This window comes from Lytechinus variegatus, chromosome 6 (assembly GCF_018143015.1).
Source record: "Lytechinus variegatus isolate NC3 chromosome 6, Lvar_3.0, whole genome shotgun sequence".
NCBI classification, from domain to species: Eukaryota; Metazoa; Echinodermata; class Echinoidea; order Temnopleuroida; family Toxopneustidae; genus Lytechinus; species Lytechinus variegatus.
Window position 1 is genome coordinate 17,322,669 of NC_054745.1, and position 23,715 is coordinate 17,346,383.

Consider the following 23,715-nt stretch of genomic DNA (forward strand, 5'->3'; position numbering starts at 1 on the left):
AGGAGGAGGAGAAGAAGGAGAAGAAGAAGAAGAAAGAGGAGGAAGGAAGGAGGAGATGAGAATTATGAAATGGATGAGAGAATAAAGTCACTATATGAATAAAAAGTTGAGAAAAGAAGACGTTTCGACATTTATTTTTTCGACCTTGGTCTGGAAGCTAGCGAGTAGCAGCCGACGTTTTGTTTGTTCTGCGCGCGCGCTTTGCTAGCTCTCAAAATTGATAAGAAATCGCCGCGATATCGGATCAGCACTAATAATTGATTGGGGATCAAAATCCAGTGATCATCACAATTTCAGCCATAATCATCCCGGCTAGATTTCAAATCACAATCAACTCAACTCTTGTAATTGTGATTTTTCGTAGCGAGATTAGAAGAAGATGGAAGGATCACCAAATAAGTCAAACCCCGAGGGAATTTCTGGTGCTCGAAACGAGGCAGCTCTCCTGACTCTGATGGAGCGCACCGGCTACCACATCGTTCAGGAGAATGGGCAGCGTAAATATGGAGGACCTCCCCCGGCCTGGGAAGGCCCGCAACCAAGCCGGGGTTGCGAAGTCTTCGTTGGAAAAATCCCCCGAGATTTATTCGAAGATGAACTTGTTCCCGTCTTCATGAAAATTGGAAAAATCTACGAATTACGTCTGATGATGGACTTTAGCGGCAGCAATCGCGGATATGCTTTCGTGATGTACACCAATCGAGAAGATGGAAAGAAAGCGGTGAAACAGCTCAACAATTATGAGATCCGAAAGGGGCGATATTTGGGCGTTTGCCCATCTGTCGACAATTGCCGGTTGTTCGTTGGCGGCATCCCCAAGAACAAGAAACAAGAAGAAATCCTTGCCGAGATGGCTAAAGTGACGGAGCAAGTCGTCGACGTTATCGTGTACCCATCCATCAACGACAAGGCGAAAAATCGTGGATTTGCCTTCGTCGAATACGAGAATCATCGGGCTGCAGCCATGGCTCGACGCAAGCTCATCCCTGGACGAATTCAACTTTGGGGACATCAGATTATGGTAGACTGGGCCGAGCCAGAGCAAGATGTCGATGAAGACGTCATGAGATCGGTGAGTTTATTTTTTTTATATAAAATACTAACTTAAGGTTTAATAGACTTGGGACTTAATTCAGATAGATCTAACATTTGAAAAATTTGCAAGACCTCTGAAGTCGTAGGCCCAAGTCTAGTAATGTCAGTAAAAAGAACGAACCTAAAAGGCTAAATAGGCTAGGCCTAGTAAAAGCCGGCTGAGGTTGAGACTTGAGTTGAAACCCTATTTGACTAACAACAGTTAGGACTAAAGCCTTAAGTAACAGTAATTTAGCCAAGTTTTCCAGACCTGAGTGATATTGATTGATTATAAATCATTGTGGTTTAGGCCTAGATGTTAATTTTGTCTAAATACTCTAAGGCTAAGGTCCTAGACTCTTACTTAGATCAGGCCTTTTGTTCCTAACATATTTTTATTGAACCTTCTTTCTGTCTCAAACATGTAGGCCCTAGGCTTGACCTGTTTTTATTTTTATTTAACTTTCTTTTTGACTAAAAGAAAATAAACACAGCATGGCAATATCAAACGGAAAATAGAATTCTAGATGTTGCTGTCGAACTTCCAAAGTTGGGCCAAGGGCGAGGCAGGACCAAACGTTCTTAAACCTTAACTTTTAAGTTTTAATGTTATTTACTGAATGAGAGGTGGTAATATCTAGCTTTTATTATGGTTTGGTTATGTTTGGTGTTGAATTTGTTCATTGTTTTTTTTTTCTTTTAAAGAATTCATGTTTTATATTTTTGCGAAAGACCTCTAAAAGTCTAATTTTAATACTCGTGTCGAGACCTGTAAATCGCCTGGCAAGAGGTGCGATCGGTTTACTCACGACGCTGGCACTGGCGTGACCAGCGCTTTCAGGAGATCTCTTTCCGTTGGTGGGCTGTGCCGCCGGGAGATATGCTGCGCTGCTGCTGCCGCCGACGCCTCGTTTGATGAAGCGGCTTTTGCAGCGTAACCTCATGTGTTCTCGCGCCATTATCTCCGGCGCTTGTGTTTGTTTATGCCAAGGTTTCGACCCCACTCGGCAAACATCACCTCTATTCTTAACGGGTTTCTGTTGCCTAACTTTTAAACCCTAATCCAGACCGTTTCATCCAAAAGATTGGCCAAGTTGACTTTGTGGTATTTATATGGAGGTTTATTCTCTGTCCTCTGGGCAGTGGCTTTTTGTTTTCTTTTTTCCCCCTCCAGTTCAGGTATTAAGATCGGGAGGAGGGGACAATAATGTAATCAGCTTCTTTGTCATACTAGTATTTTGATTCTATAGAATATGTACCTACTACACGTACTTCAAATACCCCTACCGCTAACCCATTAAAAAATTGTTTGAAGTTAAACCTCAACTTGAAACCTGAACATTAAAGAGCTTGCTTATTTTGAAGAATAAGTCTCCCAAATGGTTTTTGCCCTTTTATTCCTTAAATCCAAAGGTTCCACAATCTTCTATGACTTGTGTCAACTTTGAATCTAATTGTTAAAAAAATCTGTTTAAAACAGAGTCATAGCAGTAGGTCTACCATTGTTGCATCAAAGCAATCATTCTCAATTTAATCAGATTTCTTCATCAACAACATCCAAGTTTGATACAAATGCAAATATTGAAACTAGCTTTAATATCCAGTTGGTAATGTCTGAATCACAATTTTTATTGCCTATATTAGTGTGTGTTGCAAGTCCTTTGCAATCAATTGCAAATGTGAGTCGCAAGCTTACAAATGATAGACCAATTGTAATTAGGTCTAAAGCAAATTAATAGTAAATGAAGCAATTACAGACCAGCGATCAGTTAGAAATTTGCAATCAATTACAAGACTTCTGATCGATTTGGTTATAGAAATTGACTTACAATTGATTGCAAGTTTCTTGCAACAGTCAAAATGATCTTGACTTTTCAAAAATAATAATAGTTTGTTTGTTATTCTCTTTCCTTCCCAGAATAGTATAACAAAGTATTTTACCATTATCCTCATAATAAAATCACCATTACAAATTGTTATGATCATTGTGGTTATATTTTAATCACACAATGTGATTGAACAATTTACTTTCCAAAATGTTGTTTATTGATCTCAATTTTACTGATTAGTGAAATATTCCCTTAAATTATGGAGGGGTTTAATAGTAAACAAGCACTTTTGTACATACATACATATGGGTCTGTATACATTATCCACACACTATCCTCACCCCACCCTCTGTTTCATTTTTTAATTCCCCTTCCCCCCCCCCCTCCTTTACTCTCCTTTCCCTTCCTTTCTCCTTGCTCATGATTTCACTGTAAAAGTAGTCCACTCCACTTGCATGCGGTGAACAGTTCATGCGAAGTTCAATAGGCAAATTTCATGCTCTATTTATCTGGACCCAAATATGAGATCAGTAACAATTACTACCAGAGTATCAAGGCTAAAAAAGTTCATTATGTGTGTAAAGCAGTGAAATCTGACTTCATGCATGCTATGCAAGAAATTTTGTGTAATTTACTACAACAAATGGCAGTATGCCAGTTTTATTTGACCCACAAACTTCAGTTTTGCCAAATTATTTCCTGTACAAAATGGGGGTGTGGGGGCAATTGTGAGTGGAAATGCATAATGCTCATAACATAAAATTGAGAAGTATTTGTATTTTATGTTATGCATTAAATTTTTACCACTTATGCTTTAGACTTTTATTGTTATTAGTATTAAGTCCAACATGCATTCAAACCACATGTTGGCGATTATGGCCATCCCTGATTATGAATTTATGATAAGATGCTCCCCTGATAATGCTCCCCAAAAATACATTGATTCAGGATAGACATACATGTAGCCCTATATTTATTGAGAAAGAGAGGTGGAAGGGGTAAATATTTTACCACATATTTATTTCACATTTTCCTCTATTTTTCAGTGAATCCCTCAATTTCCTTAGTACTTTTACTTGTACATGAAGAGATATAAATACACAATTCCACTCTTAACAATTTGTAGTATGTTTTGTATTGTTAATCTTCACATTTTGGTTACTGTGTAAAGTTGCTTTGGTGTAGGCCTAATTGCTGTAAGTGTAAAGTAGAATTGAAAATAAACTTGAAACTTATATCAAAAACATTGAAATATTCATTATTCTTGTTTATGAATGTTTCTCTTTTAATAGGCTATACTAAACACTCTATTGCACCTTCATGTAGTCTCTCTCACCATGAATATCTCCCCTGTTTAGTCTTCTTTTAATTCACAATCTACATTGTAAATACACATGCGAGGAGTAGGGATGACTAAATGCTTAAAATAGATGTTTCATTCATCTAAAGTAGATTTGAAGGGTAAAAGAGGGGTTTGTGAGAAGTCCTGAGTCATCCTGCCAGCCAGGCTTGATGCAAGCGTGGCGTAAACCTGGATTGTTAGCACTTGGGGTTTTCACCTCCCACACCAATGCACAATAAAATTGACTTCTCCTGATTGCTCACTGGCATACACGTGAGAAATGATAGTCTGGCTTCCAGACTGATTGAAATTAGAATATTGTGAATTGGGAAATAGGAATGGGCCTACTACATGTTCATGTACTGCCTCGTTTTAATGCATCCAGGGAGAAATATAACTCAGGGGCTTGGGGGCGATTTTCTTCTCCAAACAAAAACAATGTTGACTTCTTTTGATTGTCCATTGGCATACTATGAGAAATGATAGTCTGGCTTCCAGACTGATTGAGATATCAATCAGTTTAATAGTATTAGTGATGTGTATGGGCAAAGTTGAATAGGCTACAACCTACATGTATATAAAGAGGACATCTATACGTCTATACATTTAAATACATCCTTGGAATAACTAAAATGACACATGGGCTCGGGTGATTTTGCCCCCAAACGAAACACTCAAAATAGCCTTGGAAATTATTAAAAAAAGAGCCCTGGCCTTAAAAATCTCCAATCGAAGGAAACGTTATTTCATTCGATGTTGCAGATTTAGGCAGAAGGATTTTAAATATAGTCCCTGAAAAAATATATTTTTGCCTGCCTGGCTGCCTGCCTACATACCATCCCTCTTTCTCATTCTTGTGGGAGATGATGATCAATTATTTTTTTTTATTTGTATTGGGCTTTTCTTGGGGGGGGAGGTGGGGGTGGCTTCATTCAATAAAATCAACTGCATCCACAAATTTGCTCTTTAGACAGTATGCAGTTGATGTATTAAATAACTGTAATGTGCTGTATTAGGTAGAAAATTCATATGAAGAGCTGCATGTTAAAAAATGAGAGAACTCAGAAATCAGATCTACATGTAAATGTCAAATTTTGCTATTGGTGTATGGGTCTGCTTCTCTATGTAAACTCTGACAAAGTCTATAGAATTCTATTATTAAAACAGTTCAAAATATGGTATAAAGAAATACCCTTTTGAATAGCTGCAACTGCAAAATCCTAGTACATGTAGACACGCCCCCTTCCATTGATGAACCTCTTGACAAACTTGAATCGAAGAGATGGATCAAGGAAATGCCAAATGCATACAGAGCTGAATTGAACAATGATAAAGCTATTATGAAATCCAATGAAGATTTTTAAACAAAAAATGTAAAGAATAGTTCTTATGTTTATATGATATGTTTGGGTTAATCAATGTTTTTCTGCATGTGCATGACTTGGATTTCTTTCATTAAAAAAAAGATTAATTAACTTAGTGCTTTGCCCTAAAAAACAAAAACAAAAAAACAGTGTGTTTGTTCAATACTATGTTGAAACCTTCCCAAAGAAAACAATGGTTTTTCATGTTGACATGTTATGTTTTGGAGATGAATAGTTCTTTTTTCTCAATAAATACATTGATATATAGATTAGTTCCACTTAAATGGGATACTGCTGTTTTGTTTTTTTGTTAAAAAGGGTTAAAGTTTCAAAAGGCATTAAACCCAGCTGCCATTGAGTATGATGTTGGTGTGTTATGTTTATGGATAAAAGCTTCTTTATCTGTGCAAAGACACAAGTAACCTCCTTTGATTTTGAAGTCAAAATTTGAACCAATCACCATTTCTATCAAAAGTAAAAGATATATTCATTGTATGGTATAGGCCTATATGGATGCAGAGTCATATACTGTAGACACACATGTATGTAAATGAGTGTTTGTTCATTGTACAGCTCTATTGGCAAATGAAAAAAGATCCCATTTATTTTCCTGTAAAACTATTAAGTTGAGTTATTGCCATTCAGTGGAGAGGAGTGCTTTTATATAAACTCATCACCCCCCCCCCCACCTATAATAGAGAAAATATTCTTTAAAAATCAATTGTAGAAATGTCTTTATCTTTGCTGAAACTATTATATGGCATTGTACTGCTCTCTGCATTAGAATTGTTCTCAGACTTTAATGTTTTAAGTACACAATTGTGCATTAATTGTACATGTCCATTTAACTTTAGCAGTGGTTAGCATCATGGAGCTATAATCTTCGAATAAACTGATAAGAGTCTGGAAAAGTTAATGAGAAACCATTCCAGTTGATAACAAACACAAAAATTAACCCTGGATATTATCTCTTTGAAACTTGGAAGCAATTGTGGATTTGTCCAAGAAGTTTATGCATATTGATTCCTGATCACACTTTGAAATCCAGGCTTTTCCAGGAGCATGAAACTATAAAAACAATCCCTATTTACGTATTATATTTCTTTTTTTCAGATTCATGTATGCCTATACTCTGTCCTCTTTTAATAGTCCTTTGTGTGTACATTTTGTGTTCCACACTGTGATCACATTGTGTGAATACAATGAGAGAAACTGCATGTATTATTTCCAACAGGGGCTAGTTTGGTTGGGCACCTCCCCCCTCTCCTGCATGAAACTACTCTATTAATAAACAGAAGAGTGTTTTTGCTTCTGTTTCCATCAGGTTTTAACAAGATAACAATTACAAACAACAGGCTGACAAAGTTTAAAGTACATAAAACCCTTTTAAATAATAACATAGACAGTAAAAATTTTATTTTGCCAAGATTACATAAAAAGTTGTCCATCATGACCTTTCTTTCAGGTCACACTCTTTTAACTTTATCACTTTCAATCCAATTATACCCCAGAGATAAAGAAGGGGTATCACTTTACACCCCAGACAATCCCCTCAGGGAGGTGATTGGGAGGGATTAACTAAAATCCCATTGGTGTAATGAACCCCTGTAACTGTCAATGAGGGTGATTGAGTGATTGAGTAGTGGGGACTCATGCCTGATTTAACAGGGACTAAACATGGAGAGATTAACCATGTGCTGATGTACATGTGTATATTGAAGTGACAATGGTGCTTGTAATTGTGACATGAGTGGTATTGGGATTATGATTTGTGAATCATGGACATCCCTCCATGGTTATTTCAACCTCCTTGTTTTGACCAGGGACCTTCCCATCCCCCTGGTCATGATAACGCATGTGATTTCATATGTTTGACTGATCTGGGGGTACTCTCAGCTCCCTGGTTTGAGGCAGAATTGTGATACTACGAGCAAAGTATTATATTTGGAAATAATCTGCAAACTTAATCAGACTAATAGTGACTTATTAGACAAAAATTTAACATTTTCTATTATATTTAAGAGCTTTTTTTTTAAATTCATACCCAAATTTTAAACATTGTGATCCGAATGAATTTCATACCTGCCAATTGTTCCTGCAAGAAAGCAACATTGCTGAACGCATTTTTGGGGAAAAGAAAATTTCCATTTTAACTTGTGTGTTCCTATTTGTGTGAAAAATATACAACTGTAGTATTGAATAGGAAATATAAAGAATGTTATTTCAGGAAATTCCTTGTTCCCATTTATTGGAAGGTACTACAGTATGGAAATGTCATCAATTCTGAAAATGACGAGGATCTACTAATAATTGAATGTAATATTAAAAAGTCCCATTTTGGGGTGTGGAAAGAGGTTCTTTTTTTTATTGCAGAACTAAAGAAAAGTAACCAAAAGGAAAGGGTTTTAAGAATTTTTGTGTGAAATAAAGAATCCCTAAAAACTACATGTATGGATGGGATATTGAATCTCCATTAGATTTTGACCCTTACCGTAGGCCTATATGTACATGAGGCAATGGTATTTAATAAGGACTATTCATTATTCTAATAATATTTAAATGGAAGTATATTCCATGAAGTAACACATTTTATTAATGAAACTGAATTTGATACAACTTCATTCATGTATGCCTGATATACATTGTACGCATTGGAAAGGGGTTGACTTTGCAACTGAAATAGGGTTAGTTTTTCAACCAAACATCAATGATATCAAATTATTCACACTGCTGTATGTAATTGTAATTATTCACACCCTAATACTTGCAGTTGTACATTTCATCCTCTATATCATCAACTACATTTGTATTTCTTTACCTACATGTACCACACAGTTCTATAGTCACCCCATTGCTAACACACATTGAAGCGACCCTTGAAGGCCTATATTTGTTTGATATATTTGCTCTTCTTCAAAAGACGTGGAGGTAGGATCGGGGTCAATATCCACATTGCTGTGTAAATTTACCAAGGAGGGGAAAGCATTGCCTTCTATTGCGCTGTTGCTTTTATGCCAACGTGGACGATTACTTAGCTAAAAAAAGACACACGTGGTCACATTCACAGTGAATTGCCATGATCTTAATAAAACATGCAGAAGACACTGATTCGCATTTGAATGCTTCATATTTCTATATCGTCTTTTCCACATGTACAAGGCCCTTTGAGATGCCCTCCCTGGTCAGAATAGTACATGAAGAGGAGATACATGTATATTCCAAAGCATAGCATATTTCATATCTTCATGTATAAATAGAATTGCAATTCTGATACAAAAATACATAAAACATTTCATAACTTCCTTTCATTCGAAAGACCTCCAGGTTTTAGTGTGACTTTCACTCAATGAGAAGTAGAGCTACATGTACATGTAATGTACATGTCAATTTTGTATGAACAATATCCAGTGCAGCATAATAAAATACAAATACAAATATTAAGTTACAAGTCAATCAATTGAATATTTATTTTCTACTCCCTATACATGTATTTGCAGGGCCTCCAGGTTATGCATGAACAGGGTGGTTTTTAATCTCAAAGAAGTGATTTCTATTCTGAGAAGTACAGTAGAGCTACATCATATTTTATTTTTTAAAAAGAGGTATTTTTTGGTCCAACACTAGTGAAAATACATTATTTTACTCCCCAAAATTCAAGAGTCCAGTCATGTATTAAAATCAGTCTAAACTTCTCATCAATACAGATTGAATACTGATCTACATGTGTATTTTATGAGGAGAGTGGACTTTTAGTCCTTTTCAGGACATGGAAAGGAACTGCTCATCTTTGAATTTAATAGCAATATAGTAGGATCCAATTTTCAAGTGGTTTGAGGTTTATATTGGCATCGAGCTCCAAAAGATTCGTCATCAAATAATAAAGGTTTGAATTCCATATTTGTACTCCCATCAATCAAGTGTATTTTTAGCAAAGTGCTAAACTGGACTTTGCCTGGGTTATGACTTTGCATATATTTTTACCCTGCTACACAAGTTTATTGTACATGAAACTTTATAGCACTTTCATCATTTTATGTTGGTGGGAAGAGTTCTGTTGCTAGTATGCACAAGAATCTGAAATACTGTATAGCATTATCCATGTTATCAATGATTTATGGTATTTGCAGGACGTGGGAATTGATATCAAACTGAAGGCCTACATGTATAAGGGGCTCTCTACATAAAGGTTCAGAATTAATTACAAATAGTTAATCAGGAAAAAAAAATGGGGGGGAGGGGGGCTACTTTTTTAACTTACTACCTGAATCTGCAACATTGATGAAAAAGCATAAATATTGTATCATGAATGGGGATCGCCAGGGTTCATTTTTTTTTTAGTTCCTAGGGCTCTTTTGAGTGCTTTGGGGCTAATTTGGGTCATACATGTACATGTAGGTTCGAATCCCAGCCATGGCGTAATTTCCTTCAGCAAGAAACTGATCCACAATGTGCTGCACTCAACCCAGGTGAGGTAAATGGGTACCGGTAGGAAGTAATTCCTTAAAAAGCTGTGTGCGCTATGAACACATAGCTTAGCCGGGTAATATAGGAGCGCCTTGAGCACCTAACAAGGTGGATATGTGCGCAATATAAATACCCTATATTATTATAATTAATTTGCCCCCACTCCCCTAGCCCCGTGTATTTTTTCCTTGTTAACAATTTGGAGAAGGGTTGTTACATCTAGTTCCTGTACAGTACTATTTGATGAAAATGTGAGAGACTATTAAATTGGATATTCTCAGGGGCTAACCAATATGAAAAGGGCACATACCATAAATATGAAATATTTAAAAAGGGTAAAAAAAAATATCCTAGGTGAAGTAGTCACTTTTTAGGCCAATTAATTATAATAGGGCATCCATGGACTTGAAATTAGCCCTCTTTTACACTGCACATGTGTACCAAGGAAAAATTACACAGGGGCCCCCAGGCTGTTTCGTCCCCAAAATGCGCAAAAAAGAACCCCCAAACTCCTCCATTCTTTGCAATGCACAGTGTTGCAGACATAGGCAATTGGAATAGCCTCTGCCAATAAAACATTTTTCATGCCAGAAATGTACGTAGATGTACTACAAGGGTCTTGATTGATCATTGTGATGTCATTTTGCAATTGATTGCAAGCTTCGGAATGCTGCTATGGTCACAAATACCTTGAAAATCACTGTGTGAAGATTTATATGTGTATATATATATACGTATATATATATATATATATATAAGCATCTTGGTTTTTGATGTATTGGCAATAATAAGACATCAGAAATTATGCGAAACAAATTCACGAGTAATGCAGTTTTTGCAATGCCAACAATTAAGTTCTTTTATTCACTCTCCAAATTTTTGGTAGACATCTACATGTACCTTCTTCAGGGAAGATTCGTGAATTGATGGCATTAATTGTTGGCATCGCAAAAACTGCATTACTCGTGAATACGCTTCGCATTTCTGATATATAGCAATATCAAAAGAGTATTAAATTGTTCGTACAGCATTCGTAAAAGTATTTGGGACCATAGCATAATGTGGCCAAGGTAGGGTCTGGGGTGTTAAATGATCAGTGACTTTGACACATCTGTAGTGTTTCACACACGACTGACTCCCTGATGGATAGCCTCGTTGTAAACCTATCCGATTCTTTGAATAGAAGTAATTTGTTTCCACCAAATCAAACATCTGAGACCTATTGTTATGCGATCTTCGCAGGATTTAAAGGGATCATGAAGTACCCTATTTTTGTTCACTTGATTTGATGATTTGCTAAATTTTCTGTCCAAAGACTTTTCGCGGATAATTTGCTCATAGAAAAACAGCCAAGGAATTAACTGGTTAAAATTTATAGTTGAATAGATAGATAGATGAGGATACATGTAGATTGCATTTGAACTCAGGTGCATGCATCTTTTGTATACTTCACACATATGGCAAGTGTATGAGCAGGAGAAACATTAATATGAAATTCTTCCAGGGCCTCTTTCTGAGCTTTCATTTGCTACATTACAAGCTGCATTAGACCCTGTATGGGAATTTATTGGGCTCTTGGGTCATTTCAGGGGCAAATTTGCCCCTGCCACCATTTCATTTTTTTCTCTGAACTATTGAAAATGACTTTCAGAAGTCAGAACAGATCATAGCGAACGGTTATTCTTTTCTCAAGGAGTGCAATGTTCATTGAGCTAAAGATATCAATGCAAATACTTTATCTCTATGGATTGTACTTGAAATGAAGGGGATGATATGATAGCTTGTTCACACCCTGATACACAAAAAAATATGAAGTGATAATATCCTATCTAGTTAGAATGGTGTGGTCTTGGTTCAGGTGTTTATAAGTATTCTTTTTTTTTCTTTTTTTTTTACTATTTGAAGAACTGTGAACTAGGACTCCGACTAGCAGTTGAGTTAACTGAAACATTTCAAATTGAAATTTCGATCAATATTATACCCCTTTCATAAACCCAATTATGCGGACAATAGCCGCATAATTTGGTCGTAAAATCGGAGGAGGACCAGAGTTATCCGCATTATTTTGATCCTGCTATTATCCGCATAATAGCAGCATCGAGACCAGATTTTGACTTGATGAACGCATTTCCAAAGTAATGTGGATAATTGCCATGGTGCGGTCACAAGGTCACCCTTTTCCAACACCACCGCATCGGAGGGGGCGTGTGCAGTTGCCATGAAAATAATCCGCCTTTTTCCGGTCGGGCACTCGTAAAAAAAGTGTGGATTATTTTCAGTTTGTGAACACAATTTTTATGGAATTATCCGCATTACTCTTTTTTAGGCGGATAATTGGAGGATGGGTTTATGAAAAGGGTATAAAACAAAAGTGTGTCTCCATGCAGAGAGTAGCACATGGGCAAGAGGGCCTTCATAAACAAGGCACGAGTAGGCTGCAATTCAGACCCTTTACTCGAGTGAAGGGTTTGCACAGTAGACTAGATGGTTAGAATCATTTAATTAGATTATAAAAGTTACCAGTATTAAATGTGGCCTGATGTACTCATCACCCTAAAAGGACTAATTTTATTGTCAATTTTAGCACCCACTCCTCTTCCTTGATGTTTTGTGACTAATACAATTTGACCTTTTGAATTGTCCTCAGATTTGAAAAAAAAGTACATTGTATATTGAATATATACATACACACAGTATGTATATGTTGACCATATACTGTCATTTATTGAGTTTTGGAAGCAAAATACTAGTACATGCAAATGGGTGAATATGTTCAATGTGGATAATATATACACATGTACATGTATGGCCTTTAGGAAAACGAAAGATAATTCTTGAACCGGGGGCCATGGTAACATGAAGGTTCAAATTTATGCAGATATGGCATTATTTTCAGATAGACAACTGCAGCTTCTGTGTTTGCCTAATGGTTAATGATTAACATTGGTTCAACAGTAGGGGCCCTTGATGTTGCCTTGTTACAAGGCTTCTTCTGCATTATTTTTATTCTTACATGTATGTTATGAATGAGTGAATACTAGAAACATTTTGGGGGTTGATTTTTTTTCCAAAGGGGGGGCATATGGGCTGTTTATATCAAGGAATAGACTAAAAAAAAATCAGTCTGTTTCGGACTTGGTTAGGCTATATGTTCACGGCATCCCTCCATTTGTACAAAAGAGAACTAAATAATACAAATATATATTTAAAAAATCCTCGAACAGACAGATTTTTCAATCCAAGGAGTAGGCCTACTCTATGTTTAATTTTAAGTTTTTTTTTAAAAGATTGATAATAATTGTATTGAACTTTGAAGGGCAAATTAATCCTACCCACCTCCAAAGACAATCCTTGACTATCTTCAATATTTTTCACAGATAAATGACATTAAACCAGGGAAAAACTACACAGGGGCTCATAATGATTTTGCCCCCAAAATGCTCAAAAGACCCCTGAAAATAACAGTATTGGAAACTCCCCATGCACTGCAGTGTTATGACTAATATGTTCGAGATATGAGAGTTTTGTGAAAAGTAGCCCCTAAAAAAAAAACCTGCTCTCTGCAAATGCTATTCACAATCATCATCATGCAAATGCAATATTTGGTATTATTATTCATACAGACAATTTTAGAGCCCAAATACAAGTGTTATTTTGTTGGTGCACTCGACCCACTTAAAAAGTTTGTTGAACTCGCCTAATATTTTTTCCGAGGTGACACAATATTGAAAATATTGGACGACTAGAAGGGGAATTCCCGAAGTGTACGCACCACTCATCGCGCGCGCATGCAGTTTTCAATGGCAAATGCGCACTGTGTGTGGAACTGTGACTGCAGAGTGATGAACAATTCCTATTAAATTTTTTCTACAGAGGCTGCAGTAAATCTCTAAATGCAGAGAAAACCAACAACTGTTAGGAAGTTTGGAGTTATATTCGCTTTAAATTCATTTTATCCTATAATAATTTGAATATATTTTAGAAATTGAGGCACAGGAAATACTATTTTTTTTGCATGATAAATCGAATGCGTAGCTTTAGGACCCCTTCTACATCGGGCGGCGAAATTAAGAGGTTTTCGAAAAACACGACGGGATTTTCGTATTAGTGAGTTTTGTGATATTTTCTACTTGGTTAATGATCTTTAGAATGTTTGCCACAAATTAGTGAAATATAATTTGTTGAAATATTAAAATTGGGACAGTTTTTATTGTTTGAAAACAAAGTGCGTAGCTTTAGGTCCCCCCATCATACAGCAGAGTCTCAGGGCGGGAGGGTAAGTTAAAAATTATTTGCTAAAATTCTCTGTATGAATAATAATCATAATACTGGATGTCCCATTTTTCGGTCAATACAAGGAAATATAGAACTCGCTTTGCAAAATATTGGACTCGTCTTCGACTCGTCCATTATTTATGCAAAGCTCGTCCAATATTTCCTTGTATTATTAACCTCAAGTCCATCCAATATTACATAAATATTTTGTTGGTAACTTCTTCAGAAATTACACAATGCCCACCTTAAATTTGGGTAAATGGTAGTGATTTTTTTTTACATGATTGATGGTTGCAATAATAATAATAGTCAGTTCTTGTATAGCACATCAACGTCTCTATGCACCCAGATATCATTACCCCGGTTGTAAGCATGCAACCAGAGGACCAACGGCTAAGGTCCTCTCCAAGGGACCTGGTAATGAGGATTAATGCCTTTATGGGCACTAGCACGCCAAGTGGGAATCAAACCCAGGGCACCGGAATCCGAAACCCCTGCTTTACCGACTGAGTTATCGTGCCTCCCACACTACCATTAAATTTGATGTTTGCTTGATGCAAGGCTAGTTTTGCTCTTTGACCTATATTTATCAGAGTGTTGTATCTTGCGCAAACCAAGGTATATGTTTGGTTTGTCTTATTCTGTAATACGAGAGATATGAATCAACGTATTTGAACTCTGAAGCTCATTGTATGCTTAACTACTTGTACTTGTACATTGTAGATGAATTGCTCTCGTACATGTATGAAGTGTTGGAGAATTAGCGATGGTACACGCCTCTTTTTGTATTCCCATGTTTTTACTCTTCCTCCCCAAAGTGACTTTTAAAATGATTCATTTCAATTCATGCTGTCTACCGTTATACAATATTGCAAGAGACTGTATGACATTGAGTTGTTAAAATACTTGTATCCCCAACCCTAGAATTTAATTTATACATGTAATTGTTTTATTATTTTTGTCCTATAAAAAGGGACTCTGCCAATAAGAGTGAGGAGTTGATTAAACCATTGGAAATTTTTTATAATGAATTCCCACTTGATGGGAATTTTCACATTTTACCTTCTCCCTCTTTATTCATAGTATTATTTCTGCATGCAGGTTGATATATTTTCCCTGTCTCTATGCTGCACAGAAACATCAGAAAGTTTAAGGTGGCAGTGGAGAACAAATACATGTATGAACAGGAATTGAATTTCTTTATCCAATCCTGTCAAAAGTTTTACTGTACATGTTAATTCTTACACCTGGGAAATATTTTCTTCATTACACAACAAATCATTAAAACCATTTCCATAGTTGATTTTCTACTGATAGCCATGGAAAAAAGTGTTTGGTGTTAATACCATACATTCCCTGTCTCATGCTGCACACAACAGAAGAAACTATTAACATGATTAATGCCAAAGAGTTCAATAAGTTCTAGGATGGCTGTGGAAAAAAGTGATCAGATTTGAATCTGTCCCTTCCAACATTTTTATCCTATCCTGTCCAATGATTATCTTTATTTGTTTTTTTTTCCTTGTACCTTTGCAGGTCAAATTCTTATACATGAAAAACACCTTATGCTGTATTTACGTTTTGCTTATCCCTATGCAGGTCAAAATCTTATACATGAAATCCTTATGCTGTATATGTTTAATTTTTACTCATACATATGCAGGTCAAAATCTTATACGTGAGAAACCTAATGCTGCACACAACAGAAGAAACCATTGCCAAAGAGTTCAACAAGTTCAAGGAAGGAAGCGTGGAGAGAGTGAAGAAACTCAGAGATTTTGCGTTCATCCATTTCTTCTCCAGGGAGGATGCCCTCAGTGCAATGAATGCTATGGACAGTAAGTTAACAGGGGGAGAATTTCATGAAACTACTTGTGTGTGATATCTGTTGTAAGCTACTGAAATACTTGCATGTGATTGGCCGAGAGGTTCTTTGTCATTAAGAATCGCTGACCAGGTGCTTTGTGAAATGCTCTCCATTGTCTAATTCAAACCACTGTTGAAATCTCAGGTTTTATAATTACAAGACCAGGGGCCCGTTGCAGAAAGGGTTGCGTTTAAACACAAGCCAACAAATCAATCGCAAGTCCCAAATGCGCGCTGTTGATTGGTTGAAAATCAAGTTGCGCATGATTTTTAGAGTTGCGATTGATTGCAACTCTTTCTGCAACGGGCCCCAGATTTGTTTGTAGTTTACTTTGACAGTATTCTTCAAATTTTTAACAATAGTAATGTCCATTTCAATCAGATAATTGAAATAAATTGGGAAAAATATGCGAGATAATTAAATTGGTTGAATCCACTAGAAGAGTGATAAGTAACAATATTGTTGCTAAGTTATGTGGTTGATATTACTAATCCCATGTTAATTTATTCATAAGCCCACATTAATTACTTAACACTCAAATATTTCTCCATCAAAAAAGGCTATTGAAATTCACTCAGTCTTTGCAAAATCTGTTTAACGAAATATTTTGAATTGTAAAGAATATCTATATTTATTTACAGATGCCCTTCTAGATGGTGCTAAGATTGAGGTTGTTCTCGCCAAGCCTGTTGACAAAGGAAACTACGTCCGCTACACCAGAGGTTCAGGGCGAGGCTACGTGCAGCAAGGTCTCTATGGTTACGACCAGCAACAGACAAGCCCCTCCTACTACCCAGGTTACAGCAACCCTACTGGAATGCCACCCATGTAAGTATAAACATAATGATTTAGATTTTTTTTTAACTAAGCTATGTCTGAGGTTGATGCATAGGATTTTGAGAGGTTGCTTCCTTGAACTAAGTTGAGAATTATAATCCACCTGTACCCCATCAAGAAAGAATAATGAAGCACAAGTTTTAAACAAGAATACCTAAAGATATTTTGCCCCTTCTAAAGAGGCAGTATCAAAAGAAGAAAAAAGGAGTATGGAAGTGAGAATTGCCTGTTAACTTGCACTTTTGTTTACTTGTCTGAGTTTATGAGTCAGAAAAGGCAAGGTCTTGTGTGTTAGCTATTGCTAAACTAAACCTCAAGGTGTTTCTTTCCTTCTTGTCTTTGATAAGAAAGAACAAGGCAATGTATAAAGTCCATATGATTTTCTAAAACCCCTGGATTTGGCAATTTCTTTTCATAGGATGGGTATGGCTGGTAGGGGCGGCGGTATGATGCAGCGCTCACCAATCCGGGGTGCCCCCAGAGGCCGTGGGGGAAGTATGCGAGGTGCTGGTGGAACGAGGAGCTATGGCATGGGACGGGGTTACAACCGCTATGACAGGAAGCCCCAAGAGGTATGTATGCTGTAGGTCCTGTCCTAGGGCTGGTAACATGAAGCTTTATAGCGATTGATTGTGGGCCGATTTCTATGAATGATCATATACACAGGAATCAATGCAGTCAGTTGTAGAAATTAGCCCCCTGATCACTCGCTATTTTTTTTGGGACGAAGTGATTTATTTAATCAAATTTGTTTCAAAATCATGATTTTGTAAAGGTATCAACCCAGTTTAATTTGTTATTTTAATCACTAACATGATACATGCAAGTGTTATATTTGAAGATTAATGTTTTTTAATCATGCTGTTTATTAACCATATGTTTTTGAAGCGTAGTTGATATTAGTCATTCACTCTTTTGTTCAATTGAACTAAAACAGAAGGCTTTTATAAGAATAATTAATCAAAAAGAAAATAACAAAAATTAACTTCTTGAATATTTCATTTGTACAAAATTCAAGTTGTATGTGGATCAGTTTTTGCATGTGGTTATAGGCTTTGTCAAGGAAAAATTGCTTATTATCAACAAGTTGTTTACTAATTTCTATGAGCTTATCAAAGTCCAAGACTTCAGTATATAAAACTCTTGCCACTTCTATTAATAACAATTTTATGAAACATTGTAAAAACTTGATGTGGGTATCCTGCCTACAGACAGTTGTGTTTTGTTTAAATTTATCTCCTAACATATTATCTAATCATTTTCATAATATATTTACAACATATTTATGATGATAACATGATAAATTGGACTAACATGTTCTGGTATTTTCCTTTGATTATTCCTGTACTTTTTGTTTTTCTAACTGTCCCTCCGAATCCAGCCACGCCTGTTCGACCTCCTTCCCGGAATGGAATTGACCCCAACGAACCCCGTAACTCTTAAACCAGAGAAAAATAACATTCAGGTATACTAACATTTAAGCAGACTTTCTAAGTGTGAATTACATTGGATGCCAGTACCTGTCCATACTAATCAGCTTTCATATCATAACAGTGTTTCATATAACAATAATAATAATATGCAATATTTATATAGTGCTTAATACAATGGTTCTAAACGCTGCATACTATTACCACTGCTTTAGCATGGCTATCCTGATCGGAGATTCAAGGGATTCCTTCCTACATGTAGGTACCCATTTACTACACATGGGTGGAGAGTGGCTAAAGTACATAAACCAGAGGATGTGAGTGCTGAGCAATGGGAATTGAACCCCAGACCTTGTGGTTCAGAGTCAGGAGATTTAGACAATACCTCTACCTCTCACTTAATACCACAGTAGCAAGTGATCTAGATGAAGGCTGCAGCTTTTGTCTTCGACTTTACGAGACTGATGCTGTTACGTGAAACGTCGGCAATATATACGGCTGATGTAGCTGTAAAGTAGGTCTCGCGTTCTCATCGTTTGTTTCTGGACTAGGATTCTCTCCAGGTTTTTTGTTACGCATAGTCTTTCCCATTACACATATGGCTGATGTTTCGCACAAGAGCATCAGACTCGTAAAGGCAAAGACAAAAGCTGCATCCTCCACCAAGGTTAAAGGCTAGTTCCACAGCAGCCCTCTAGTTTATTGGATCATCCATGGTTTACAGTCACCCATTGAATGATAATAATAGCTGGGTTTATAAAGTGCTTTTTGCCTACATAAGGACACAAGTGCTGCTATTATTACCTGGCTTTAGCTCGAGCTAACATCACCCGCGCTCAGTGCATTCAAGGAATTAATCCTGCTGGGTAGTCATTCACCTCACTTGGATTGATTACAGCACAGTGTGGATAAATTTCTTTTTGAAGGAAAACCTGCCATGGCTAGGATCCAAACCCATGACCCTCTGTTTGAAAGGCGAGAGTCAGAACCACTAGACCATGACGTGCTTACCAATCGCAGTAGAATATATTCAAAACCAGAACATTTACTAACATTTCTGCTACATGCATGTTAACCCTATCCTATGAAATGTACAAAATATTTTCATCGCATGGAGTTTTTCATTCTATTATATTCTTATTCCTTCCTTTTTTTGTACTCGCTCTTTTTTCTAGCACCTCAGCTGTATAGATTGTCGATACATGGATATGTAAAGAGGGCATTTTGCATTTTTATTTTTATTCTATTGATTCTTGATTGAGCTGTGGCTTGTTTATTACAGCAAAAATTGATTTTAAATGAAGTAGATTTGATTTCAAATGAGATGATAAAAATAAGTAACAGAAAAATGACGTCTTGACAATGCTGACAAATTTAAAATGTAAAGCAAAAAATGAAATACAGAAATTATAAAAAGGGAACCCATTTGTTTAATATGAGAGTTAACTGCAGTAATGGGATGTCATCCAAACATAAATCTTTATTCATAACCATCAAACCCTTTTAATCCTTTCTTTTTCTTTCCTTTTCCTTTTTGTCCTGATTATCCATAATTTGTCATCCCACTGTGTACATGCATATTTTCACTATTTACCATCATTCATTGATGTGTGTACCTGTGTGTATGAAATCTGAGTGTTTTCATATCTTAAGTAGATTACTGCCTCATAAGACATTCATATCTTGCTATACACGTACATGTATGCTGAAGTTCCTGTTAATATCTTTTCCCAATATATGTATTTATCCAGACTCTCCACTCTCTAAAAATGATTCCATTTGATATTCCCATATTAGATTAGAAGGGCTCAAATTATACCCAGGCTCAAATCATACACAGACGTTCTGAAGAACATTCTTTGGCTGATGTACGTGTACCATGTCGTAATGAAATAAATGAATATAAAATGAAAACTGAAATTGATCCATGGCCATGGCCTCCAATGCCCTCAGAAATAGCCCAGATGCCCTTCCAAATATTTGTAGACAAAGTGCCAAAATGATGCCCCTTTTGCCTGTGGGCCTTGCGTGGTTCCTGCAGTAATCCAGTGCATGTACATGTATCCCATTTCACTAATGATGCCCCCAAAAGTGAGCACCAACTTCCCTTTTTAAGTGCCTTTTTATAATAAAAAAAGTCATGCCCCTTTTAATTCTTATTTCTAGCCCTGGATGATGTAAAAAGCAAGTCGATTCATACTTGTCGATGCAAGAAGCAGACTAATCAATCAGTTCGTCGCCTTCCCGCACAAAGGCCGTTAGCGTGCACTGATCACTGCACACTAATGGCCTTTCTGCGGGAAGGTGACGTGCAGTGCGCGCTAACGGCTTTTGTACGACGAGTTACAACTTTGCAGTGAAAAGCGCTTGGCTTGCTAGTTTCTTATAACGTCCCACATGTGTATATCACCCTTGTGATTGGTGTTTTTAATGTAGGTCTTGGAGGAGTTGTGCAATAAGAATCAGTGGGGACCACCAAACTTCACCCTCCTCTCACATCGTACAAACAGTGATGTACAGCTCTTCATCTATAAGGTAAGATCACTATTGCATTTTACTATTGTATGATAATTGTAGAGCAAGCCTTGTGATTGGCCAATTTGTGTCACATGGAATGCATTATATTGTTATATTCACTTTTATAGCCCTTCTTTGTCATTGTACAAACAGTGACATCCATAGATCTCTTCATCTACAAGATGAGATCACTACTGCACGTTACTATTTTATGATAATGGTAAAGCAGGCCCTGTGATTGGTCGATTTTTGTCACATGGAATGCATTATATTGTTATATTCACTTTTATAGCGCGTTCTTTGTCAATGTATAAACAGTGACATCCATAGATCTCTTCATCTACAAGATGAGATCACTACTGCATGTTACTATTGCATGATAATTGTAAAGCAGGCCCTGTGATTGGTCAATTTGTGTAACATGGAATGCATTATATTGGTATATTCACGTTTTGTAGCCCTCCTTTCTCATTGTACAACTAGTGACATCCATCTCTTTGTCTACACGATGAGATCACTATTGCAAATTGTTTTTATGTAACCTCAGACCTGGCCATCAAGAACTTGCTTATTAATGACAAAATTTCAACAAAAATTATCTGCACCATTTTCCTTATTGTCCAGATGATAGTTGCAGATATAATGACCTACTGTAACATTCTTGAAGCTTTGCCAGCTAGACCATTGATCAGGCTAAGAACTGGTCTAATGGTAGTCTATCTCTTGTACATTACCCTCATCACCATTGCCAGCATTTCCAAAGAATGTCTGCATCCTTTCAGCATTATTTTTATACTCTGTGTGTATTTCTGTCTCTCTTCAAGGTAATGGTTCCTTGTCTTAGAGCCGCTTGTCCTGATGGACTCACACCCAAGAAGCTCTCCCCGTCCCTAGACCAGGCCAAAAACTGGTCTTGTCTATCCATTACTTGTCCATAACCCCCATTCTACCATGCCATTATTTCAATGGAACTCTCTATGTCCTTTCTTTATTCAGGTGACAGTTCCTGGTCTAATGGCCATCTGTCCTGATGTACTCCCACCCAAGAAGCCTTGCAAGTCCACAGACCAGGCCAAGAACTGGTCTAGTCTACCCATTTCTTGTAAATAGCCCCCATTCTACCATGCCAGTATTTCAATGGAACTCTCTATGTCCTTTCTTTACTCAGGTGACAGTTCCTGGTCTAATGGCCAACTATCCCGATGGACTCACACCCCAGAAGCTTTGCCAGACCCCGGACCAGGCCAAGAACTTTGCTGCCGAGTGCCTTTTGGCTTCCCTGGGGGTTCCTGTCGATGGTAAGAGGTACATGTATGTCGCTCCATCTGGTTCTTAAAGTCATCCGCTGAGAGCCAGAAATGCAATTTACCCTGTGAAATCTGTCACTTTCAGAATTCTCTAAGTTCCATAGGCTTTACACAGGTGGTACTGGAGCCATTCTTGGGAGGTGTTGCACAAAAAATGTTTGCGATCAATTGCAAATTAATTAAGGCAAATCAGTTTTACTTCATATTGCAAGAAACAGATCAAGGCCCCATCTTACAAAGAGGTATGATTGATCCAATCAACCGTAACTCTGGAAGCCCATCGGTGTCATATTTTTTCTGCAGGAAATTTGCAAATTTAACAAAGACAAACACACCAAATTCTCAAGTAAGCTATGAATTTATGATATACATCATATCTAGAAAACAGTTTGAACTCAAATGCATTTTAGATATGGGCGTTTTTGGCTTTCCATAGTTAGGGTTGATCAATCAACACTCTTTGTAGGACTTGGGCCCAGCAGTCAATTGTAACTTTGTGATTGATTGCGAGGCATTCGATTGGTTTGGTGATCCCAAATAAAATTGCAATTCATCATAAAAAAGTTTCTTTCATGAAAATATTTGCGATCACTGATTTCTGTTTGCAATTTTAGATGTAGCAATCAATCGCAAATATGTAATTGATTGTAAGACATGCTGTTGGTTTGGCGATCCCAAAAAAATTTGCAATCAATAAAAAAAGTCCTTGTATTGGAGTAATCCTTTGGACAATATAGCTGGATGCAATTTGCTTCCAACAACAATTCAATTCCAAGCCTCTATTAATGACACTTGATCTTACACTTGAAATAAAGCACTGTTCAGATGTGTGTATTTTCAAACTCGAAAAATGGTAACCTTCTGTCTGGGTTGGGTTCACACTATAAAGGCATGACTTCAGCTGTTGAATGGAAGATTGAAGTGCCTTCCATTATTACACAAAGCTGCGTGTGAACCCAACTTCATTTAACGTACCACACACGGGGTAACTGTTCTTCTTGGTTCTCAGTGGATGGAAGAATGCTTTCAAGAAAACCGAAATTCAATTTTGTCAGCCAGGCGCGGATCCAGGGGGCTGGCGGGAGGTGGGGGCCCACTCGTAAAATTTTGAAAATATAATTGTGCTCCCTATGGAATGCCTTCATTGCGCACCCTGTGACCTGAGTATAACCTTTTTTTTTTTGCTTGACAAATTTTTTGAACAAATTCACACCCTGAATAAAGTCCAACCCTGGATATAAACTAAAGAAATGAAATAAAGCCCAAGACTGTAAAAAGTCTGAAATGAAATAAAATCCACTTCTGGATCCGTTCCTGGGGCCCGTAACACAATGCTTAGCATTGATCGTAGAGCATTTTTCTACATTTGATTGTGTAGTACGGGGTTCTTATCAATTCTCATTCCTAGC

At 36.9% G+C, this 23,715-nt stretch overlaps 1 protein-coding gene across 7 annotated transcripts in view; it reads left to right on the forward strand.

Annotated features, from left to right (window-relative positions):
• The first annotated feature begins 243 nt into the window (after positions 1–243).
• LOC121417109 (APOBEC1 complementation factor-like) overlaps positions 244–23,715 on the forward strand; it is a 42,456-nt gene continuing 18,984 nt past the window's right edge. For 3 of the 7 annotated variants that reach the window (XM_041610688.1, XM_041610690.1, XM_041610692.1), the window contains exons 1-7: positions 245–1,072; positions 16,012–16,186; positions 16,857–17,043; positions 17,471–17,624; positions 18,434–18,517; positions 20,919–21,017; positions 22,168–22,297. In XM_041610688.1, the coding sequence (XP_041466622.1) occupies positions 380–1,072; positions 16,012–16,186; positions 16,857–17,043; positions 17,471–17,624; positions 18,434–18,517; positions 20,919–21,017; positions 22,168–22,297 (1,522 nt within the window). In that variant the 5' untranslated portion in view covers positions 245–379. Of the gene's footprint in view, positions 1,073–16,011; positions 16,187–16,856; positions 17,044–17,470; positions 17,625–18,433; positions 18,518–20,918; positions 21,018–21,995; positions 22,148–22,167; positions 22,305–23,715 lie in introns of those variants that run through there. The other 4 variants (XM_041610691.1, XM_041610693.1, XM_041610694.1 and 1 more) reach the window with 3 other exon arrangements.